Source organism: Amphiura filiformis, chromosome 7 (genome assembly GCF_039555335.1).
Source record: "Amphiura filiformis chromosome 7, Afil_fr2py, whole genome shotgun sequence".
In the NCBI taxonomy this organism is placed as follows: domain Eukaryota; kingdom Metazoa; phylum Echinodermata; class Ophiuroidea; order Amphilepidida; family Amphiuridae; genus Amphiura; species Amphiura filiformis.
Genome location: NC_092634.1, coordinates 45,219,507 through 45,229,493, shown reverse-complemented (window position 1 = coordinate 45,229,493; position 9,987 = coordinate 45,219,507). Strand labels below are relative to the sequence as shown.

At 36.3% G+C, this 9,987-nt stretch overlaps 1 protein-coding gene across 1 annotated transcript; it reads left to right on the top strand.

The window, feature by feature from the left end:
* The first annotated feature begins 3,474 nt into the window (after window positions 1–3,474).
* LOC140157227 (tubulin alpha-1C chain-like) lies at window positions 3,475–9,187 on the top strand. Its single transcript, XM_072180349.1, has 4 exons — window positions 3,475–3,598; window positions 5,907–6,129; window positions 6,835–6,983; window positions 8,036–9,187. The coding sequence occupies exons 1-4, from the start codon at window positions 3,596–3,598 to the stop codon at window positions 9,014–9,016; spliced, it is 1,356 nt and encodes a 451-aa protein (XP_072036450.1). The 5' UTR covers window positions 3,475–3,595; the 3' UTR covers window positions 9,017–9,187.
* The last annotated feature ends 800 nt before the right edge of the window (window positions 9,188–9,987 follow it).

Here is a 9,987-nt window from a genome sequence, read left to right as displayed (position 1 = left end):
AGTGTGCAGTAACGACGTGCGTAGCGGCATGACGACATCACAGGTCTACCCGCAAAAGATGAATCGAAATAATCAATTCACGTTTTCGGTAATTGACCTTTTCGGTAAATCTCATAATTCCTTATAGCCCCGGATGTCGTCATTTGACGTCATGCCGATGCGCACATCGTTTAGCGAACTCCGCTACTGCGCATTGCAAATCAGCGCTAGCGTGACGTCAAATGATGACATTTGGGGTCGAACGCAAGGTATAATGAGATTTACCGAAAAGGTCAATTCCCGAAAGCCTTTGTAAAAACAAACCCAAGACTCCGTCATCGTCGATGCGCAAATCGACAATGCGCATGTTCGTCTGATCGAGTGTGCGAGTTCGTCTGATCGAGTGTGCGAACGTGTAATCCGATTACAACCATGTCAACTGGATTGCGCTTTTGAGTTCTACACCACGATCGAAATGATCGCAACACAAAGTCTATGGCATGTACTATCAATTCCAATAAGTGCGTGATCCACTTACTGAGGGAGTTACGTAACCACTTCGCTGGCAGGGTTCGCTGGAGAATTCAGCATCGAAGTGGTTACGTAATTCTCTTGGTTACCGGATCACGCTATTTTGATATCCTTCGAGTACCATATACTTTGTGTGGTGATTGTTTCGATCGTAGTTCATTACTCTGGCGCGTGATCCCGTTGGCATAGTAACATTACGTAACTTCGATACTGAATTGACGACCTGCGTATGATCATGTGAGGTAGTCTTAGTTCAGCAGTCGTTTTAGCAAAGTCTTTTAAGAATAACCTCCCATAATACTTGTGGCCCTTCCATGTTTAAAACAAAACTGCCAAGAGGTTACATGGGCGTTTTGCTTTAAACATGTTCAGGGGCCAATGCAAGCTGGTGGACAGGGTGAACGAAGTTCAGGGGCCCGAAAAATGAAATAAGGGATAAAAGAGAAAGAAAAAAAGAATGTTAAAAGGGCCCGCACTGCTCCTTGTTCATGGGCCCGAGGCTCTTGCTATACGCCCATACAAATGTGAAGCTACCCATGTTTGTCATACAGCCCGGAAAGTGGTTGCTTTTTGATTTATTCGGTTTTTGACAACCCTGGATCCGGGCCGTGGATAACCCAAGAAAATCTCTATTGAAGCTTATAATATCCATTGGGATACATTTGAACAGCGGGACGGGTTGTGTACAGTTGGGTATGGCTCTCTGTACTTGGGACCAAACGTCCCCTCCGAAGGACGGAGTACTTTCATGATTCATTTACCCAATTCCAAATGACCCATCATGCCCATGGGGAGAGCGGAAGTCTGAATTTAATCTACAGAGGTTGCCAATTAATTTCAGACATTTTTTCCCCAAGTCAATATCCCAACAAATCTACACCGCCTGGAATTGAACCCGGGACCTCATGCTCTAAAGCTAAGGCAAGTACCCTAACCATTAGGTCACGCGCTCCCTCATTGCTTTCATTTGTCCTTTAAAAAAGTATCCATAAATAACAAAATAATCAAGGGTTCTGGCAACAGATGGTTTACAAAATTTTAATAACGATTTTACCATAAACAGTAGCTGTCCATGATTTTACACACACACTGACAAAACGTGGTCATGTTGGTTAAGGGATCTAAAATGAGCGTTTATTGTGTTTCGACAGTATTTTTTGTGGGACATGAGAGCACCTCAGACCTATCGAATTGCATTCTGAATACGAAGCATGTCTTTCTGATATCAAATAATTTTCATTTTTGAAAATTACAATATAATACAAATTTTATGACAAATTATAAAAATTTGATATTTTTCAAATTTTTGATATATAACAGTCCTCGAAGTAAATTATATACATCTAATGATATATTCTTAAAGTGTATGTAGCAGGAAGGAAAAGCCGACGGTCAATTGAAAATTTTGACCTTTCATATTGAAGATATGGATTTGTTCCCAAAAAGACCTAATTTTTTTTTTTGTGTTTTGGGAAAAAAATCCATATCTTCAATACGAAAGGTCAAAATTTTCAATTGATCGTCGGATTTTCATCCCACCTACATACACTTTAAGTATAAATCATCAGATTTATAAAGTTTACTTCAAGTACTGTTAAATATCAAAAATATCAATTTTAATGATTTGCCATAAAATGTGTATTAAATTGCGAATTTCAAAAAATCAAAATTATTTGATATCAGAATGACATTCTTCGTATTCAGAATGCAATTCGATATGTCTGATGTGCTCTAATGTCCCAAAATAAATACTGTCCAAACGTTCATACCCCAGCCCTTAAATGAAATGATGTATCATAATGTCTACGTATAATAAATGCACGGGTTAATACCCCACAAAGCAAACACATTGCAAACACAAAACGTTACTGCTAACGAACGTTTATATGTCGGGTTATATAAAGGGCATAAATCGTTAATAATAACATTTAAATTTCTTTTTATTGAAGACTGTATGCAAAATATTATAACATAATTTTATAATGCTATTAAGTGTCGACAAAATATTTTGGAAATATTTTGCAATAATATTAGCTGATCTCCACCAAATATGTTCTCAGTTCACAGGTTTACAAAAGAGAAGCCATAAAAACAATTTTACTATGGTTCGTGTATGGCAACATACGGTACGATTCCTTTTAAAATCGGACACTTTTATGGATTTATCATTAGAATGGAAAAAAACCCACCAACAACAACAAAAAAAACCGTTCCAAATTAACATAAAGGAAGCCAAAATAATACCTGGCGAAAATAACCTTCGTCATTAAAATACATGAACTACATTGCTCTTTATTCAATATCTCTGGTAGCCCGAAAAGTGTGTATCGGCTTTCCTATAAATAAACAAAAATTTAGGACTCAGTTTTATTTGCAATATATATAAAAGTGGTACATGCTTTTAGTACATACAATATAATCTAAGCGGTCATATCATTTAATTAATAGTACGGTATCCGTATAAATGAATCACATAGTGGCAATAACGAGTCCTAATGAGAAATGATGGGTTTAATTAGCATGATTAGTGTCATACTCAAGTACAAAAAAGTCCCTCGCCCGCCAAAGGTTAAATTCTATAACAGTAGTTAAGGATTTAAAAAAAATCAACACTTTTAAACTATATATAGTACTATTGTAAAATAGCCGATAAAATAAAGGCTAAGCAATAAAAGCATACATTTTTTACTCTATGCAATTTATTATGTCAAATTAAATACACTTGTCATTTTTTTTCAATGATAATATCAGTATAATATATCACCGGTTATATTGGGCGACCTAAAATTGTGATTTGTCATAGAGTATTAATTTTTTAAATAGCGTGAAATCACAATACGTCACAGACGAGGGAGCGGACGCCGGTGGAATATTACTGCTTACATATTTTCCGTTGTAATTTTGAAGGTCATGTACAAAAGTATATGAGATATCATTGAAGCGCGAATAGTTTGTTAGTTGTTACGGACGTACATACGGTATAGTCACCTACTGCTACCAGCACCTCGAAGTTGGATATCAGTGGAGCAAAATCTCAAATTCTCTTTTACATAAAATAACTCGTGGTTCTCCTTATTCTATCAAAATGGTAAGTTTTAATTTACTAAATAATTATAATATTGCTGTTGTTTTTCAAATAAAATTTTTTAATTTTTTTATATTTAAAAATACAGTGTTTTAACCATTTATCACATTTCACATTAGAAACTACATGTAATATCGTTGTCGTTGCACGCAGTGGAGCGCAAATTTTGAAAGTTTGTGGGAAAAGTCTAAATTTTGAACGTTTGTGGGAAAAGTGTAGATTTTGAAAGAAATCTGGTATTCGTAGTATATCAACAAATATTGAGTGATAGGGAGGGGCGTGTCAATTGTTCCAGAGCTGCATGTACAGCATGTATTGAGATTTCATGTTTTTGGTGTGACTATTGAAGTGTAATTTTTGTAATGCCTATGTTATTCCTAGAGTACAAACATACCTGGAATATAATTGGGTAAGTGGTTCTTGGTGTACCTACATTATTATTGATCATCAAGTTTGACAGTTATTTTTTTCAAATATCTGACTTGTGCGGATAAATCAGTACTAGTGTACCACAGTGTACTTTGAAATTCCTTCGTATTGACAGGTTGGTTGCGTTAAGACTAGATTAGTCGATGTATTTTCCACTTCTTCACCTTTTCTTTATCACTACGTGTGTTATTGCCAAGATGACTGCACATTAACAATTATGAATTGTAAGTTAGTTGGTGCAGCAGGTCAAAGACGATGTTGTACATTTAAATACAGAAAAATATCACTCATCCGCATATTTGCACTAAATTGACAAATATATGAATAAAGTAAAGTAAAAAAAAACCCGTGTTTTGCGTCCCCACCAGAGCCCACCCACTTTCCTTTTTTAGGGATTCTGAAATGTTCTTTCTTTATTTCAGGCATAACCTTTTTTTATTGTTAAAAAAAGTCAGACTATTGACCATATATTTTCCTTCGTCCTAGTAAGCATTTTGGTTCTGTGTTAAAACCCCCTCAGAACCCTCAAGTAAAAAGATTGTACACTTTTACACATTTCTTATACTGATCATGCTGGTAGAGATTTAATGGATGAGTTTGCATTGTCAAAAAACACCCCACAACCCCCCTCCCCCCCAAAAAAACCACACCATAAAACACCCCACACACACCAGGCCGGGCGCTAAACATTCATAGTTTAACCTTGTTATTATGCTAGTTATTCTACAGTTGAACATTATTTAAATATTTAGCAATCAGGCTAATAATTCAAAGTCCTAAGGAATATGATCACATTATGAAATACGATATTAAACCACGTTTGACCAAGTACTTTAAAATATATAAATGCAGTAAATTAAGGACGTGCTAGAGAAGCATTTCGTCAAAACATTAAACCTGAAAAAGTTTTTGTAGTTAACACGAAAAAGGGTATAAAGATAAAATATAATTTCGTGTTCTAAGTACATTGTATATCAGCAAAGGTCAGATTCATATATAGTGAAAGGTAATTAACATAACTATAATATACCAATCAATTTCACATTAAGTTATTGTTGTCGCTTATTATTAAATAAATCTACCTACCAGTACATTCTTGAATATGATAATTTGCTGTTAAATTTTTGAATATAAACGTTTTAAAATATATAAGTGTCATTCTTATTTCCTAAATAAAATACATTTGAAATTCCATGTTCATTATTTAGATTAATACTTGCAGATTATACATCAGGGTCATCACTGATATTTTTTAATTGTAATGGACAGTATTGATACAAACAAAATCCTTGCAAAATGACAATGGTGATCAACAGCTTGCAATCACTATGAACCACAATGGCCTCATCCCAATGGCATAGTTCAATAACCTCAATTAAACACTCATACTAGTGCAAAAATTGACCTCAGGTTGCAGAGTATGAGTTTTGGTACCCACATTTTCAAAGTTCATTCAATGAATGTACAAATGTATTGGGGTTAAGGAACTGTGCCCCTGATAGATGAGCACGTTGTGGATCCTAGTGAATACAGCCTTGCAGTTTGAATAGATACCATGATGTGTAACTAAATTATTTAATGACCGTAAAACCCATTGTGATATCATGATATTTCAGTTCAAAATGATTAAAACAATACCGAATATTTTTAGAATAATTTATTGATAATTTTAACAGATAGATAACACATAGCGTATTCAAATTCACGATTAATATTGGAGTATTAGTCCGTATTATCATTTTTCTTGATACTAAATCGTGTTTTGGGATCTTTTTGATATGATAGTCCACGTAAAGATATGTTTGCATATAATGTTAAACAATAATTTTCAGAGTTCTTTGCGACTTATTTGAATGTATTATTTGCCTGTGTCTTTCAACAGCGTGAATGTATCTCTATCCATGTTGGCCAAGCCGGTGTGCAGATGGGCAATTCCTGCTGGGAGTTGTATTGCTTGGAGCATGGTATCCAGCCTGATGGTCAGATGCCTAGTGATAAGACTGTTGGAGGAGGTGATGACTCCTTCAATACTTTCTTCAGTGAAACTTCCAGCGGCAAGCATGTCCCAAGGGCGATCTTCGTTGACTTGGAACCTACTGTTGTGGGTTAGTATTCATAAACATCTCCATTAAAAAATATATTATATATTTGAAACTACCAACCAAGCTTTCCAGTAAGACATCAATGTATGATCATTAGAATAACGAACATTGTTATCGTTGGATGATGTATTCCACAGGGCAGAATGCCCAGCATCCCATATTTATTACATACCAGGTGATACTACCTATATTAGGTGCAAATCAAATTAAATGTTTGTGAGCTGGTGCTAAATGTAGAAAGCATTAATTTCCTTTCTTTAAAGAGTGAAAAGTATAATTTGTATCCGTTTTTCTTTGTTGTTATAAATTGTGATAATTTTCCGTGTTCAGAGAAAGAATTTCAAGAAGCGTCAAGATGATATTAGTGCTCCCTCTATCGCTCTCTTTTGCTGTTTGTGTGTGAGCTTCAAATTCTCCATTGATTGGATGTATATCATTAAAATATAATCACTTCAGAAGTATAACATATAATATAAATAGTAGCGGACCCAAAATGAATCCTTGCGGAACATCACCAATTACATCTCTCGATTCTGATTCATACGTTTGATAGAATATTGTTTTCTATTATTACTTAAATATAATTCTCTTTTTGTCCAAGTCTGGACTTACCGAATCTTATTTCTACCAGTACCGAAACGTGTTTCTGGATAGAAACAACAAATTACACAAAGTAAACATATTAATCAAACCGTTTTGTTTAAACAGATGAAATTCGTACTGGTACCTACCGTCAGCTTTTCCATCCCGAGCAGATGATAACTGGCAAGGAGGATGCGGCCAACAACTATGCACGTGGTCACTACACAGTGGGCAAAGAGCATATTGATCAAGTCACTGACAGGATTAGAAGACTGGTAAGACCAACATGCGCAAAGTTTTCATCCAGTACACTCTAAATTACAAGGATTTAAAAAAAAATCCTTAAGGTTGCAATTAGGGACCAATCAATTTTAGATTTAAAATTAATCTGATAGATTTGAATTTCAAATCTTTTAAAATTTGATTTTAAATCTGTTAGATTTAATTTAAAATCCAATACTTGATTAGTCCCTATCACAATCCCTTAGGATTGTTTAAATCCTTGAAATTTAGAGTGTAGTTTAAACACCAGTTTGAAAATATCAAAATCAAATATTGGAAATTTGAAACATGCAACTCACTTTGCTGAATCGTTAAAAACAGGAATTCGCTTTCAAAATTTGACCCGGCTTTGAAAATCTCACATTTCCAGCATTGATTCACTTGGAGGCAATGTTGTATAATTAAAACAGTCGAATCTAACACATTAATTGACACCAATATAAACTGAGTCTGGTACATATAAGCTATAATAAACATGATAACATAATAATAATAAAAAACAAGAACTGGTTTAGTTTATACCCACTTGTCTTAGATGCTCGGCAGAAGAACAAATATGATCTTTTTCGGTGACAGAATAGTTGCGTAGCTTAAGCTGGTACTACACCCCTTGATAAATTTGTGACTATTTTTCTAAAAAAATAATAACACACTAGTAACAAAAGTTACTAGGGGCAAGGAATCCAGTTACTACTCTGGAATTTCAGTGACTCAATTCAAGACAAGCTAGTATCGCTGGAATGTACCTCAATTCTCAACATATAATGAACCACTTGTCTTGAATCACTGAAATTCCAGTGAAGTAATTGGATTCCTTGCCTCTATAATGTACATAACTTTTGTTACCGGTGTGTAGTTATTTTTTGAGAAATATGCAAACTTAGTCACAGAATTTATCAGGGGGTGTAGTACCACTTTAAGAATAGAACAACGATATGTTTGTCGCGACGGAAATGCTTCCAAATACGTTGTCGTGTAAACGCCCCCTTGATAGGTCAAAGAAACCCGTTTTAACATAAAATAATGTACTGATTTATCATTTCAGTCTGATCAATGCTCAGGTCTTCAAGGCTTCCTCATCTTCCACAGCTTCGGTGGTGGCACTGGGTCTGGCTTCACATCTCTCCTTATGGAACGTCTCTCTGTCGACTACGGCAAGAAATCCAAGCTTGAATTCTCCGTTTATCCGGCTCCTCAGATCTCTACAGCTGTTGTCGAGCCATACAACTCTATTCTAACCACTCACACCACTCTTGAACATTCCGACGCCGCTTTCATGGTGGACAATGAAGCCATATACGAGATTTGTCAGCGTAATCTAGACATTGAGCGCCCATCTTATACCAATCTTAACCGTCTTATTGCTCAGGTAGTTTCCTCCATTACCGCATCTTTGCGTTTTGATGGTTCACTCAATGTCGATCTGACAGAATTTCAGACCAATTTGGTGCCCTACCCGCGTATTCATTTTCCTATGGCTACCTATGCGCCTGTAATATCTGCTGAGAAAGCTTACCATGAGCAGTTGACCGTGGCTGAAATCACCAATGCCTGTTTCGAACCAGCTAATCAGATGGTAAAATGTGACCCTCGTCACGGTAAATACATGGCATGTTGTCTGCTGTTCCGAGGCGACGTAGTTCCCAAAGATGTAAGCTCGGCAATTGCTACAATTAAAACCATGCGTAGCATCCAGTTTGTCGACTGGTGTCCAACTGGCTTCAAAGTAGGCATCAACTACCAGCCACCGACTGTTGTGCCTGGTGGAGACCTGGCCAAGCTGCAGCGTGCTGTCTGCATGTTGAGCAACACCACTGCCATTGCTGAAGCCTGGGCTCGTCTGGATCACAAATTTGATCTGATGTACGCCAAGCGTGCTTTCGTTCATTGGTACGTCGGTGAAGGCATGGAAGAAGGTGAATTCTCTGAGGCTCGTGAAGATCTTGCAGCTTTGGAGAAAGATTATGAGGAGGTTGCTACTGATTCGCACGATGGGGACGAAGACGAAGAAGAAGATGAATATTGAGTCAGTAAATAATAGTAAATCGTTGACGTAGTAGATACCATGATAAACCATCCTTATAATTATGTAACACGTGAAGCGCCTTACGCGATTCGCCGAACGCGGACAGCGACAATAGCCAAAACGGCTTTGCACGGCAAAATATCGCCCTCTATAGTGGTAATAATACAATGGGATCAGGTATTCGTCAGTATGCGAAAATACAACGGTGTGTTAAAGATAATTCATACACTCTTAGATAGCGAGAACCAATCAGAGCAAGCGTTGGAAAAATGCAAACCACGCATTGATTGTGTATAATATGCACGGGCGCGCACTGAGAGTAATACTCACAGTGCTTTCGGACTCGTTCAGTTTTCTTGCTGGTTGATGCATTTATATTTGTTGCAATTTTCGTGTATGAAATTGTACAAATAATACACATGTACTGAGATGTTGATGCGTCTAATGCACTCTCTCTTCGAGGCTCGTGCATTAGACGCATCAACATCTCAGCACGCATGCATTATTTTGTACAATTTCACTCCCAGCATTTATTAACCTATATATCAGGACTGTTGAAAGTTTGTACCATTAGAATAATCACTTAAATTAATATACAGTTGTACATTTGCCTATTTACTGCTTGCAAAAATGTTAATCTGTCATTGCATAAATTGCCATATTGTTCAAATAATTGAAAGTATTACAACTTTACCTCTTATAGCAGGCACAATACTTGTATAATATTTAATGTTTTGCTATTAGCCAGCTTATATTAATAATATATATTAGCACGAGAAGATTATAAAGTATACCGGTTAGGAAAGTTCCAAAAATCAGTCACATCGTAACCGGGCATCGTAAATTCCATTTTTGCGTGAAAGTACTTCAAGTAGAATAATTTTTTTTTTTTCGTGATTACGGTTTACGGCTAGCGGGTGGATAGGCTGGACGATGTCCAGGGGCCTCGATGGTTCATGGGCCCCGAGCAA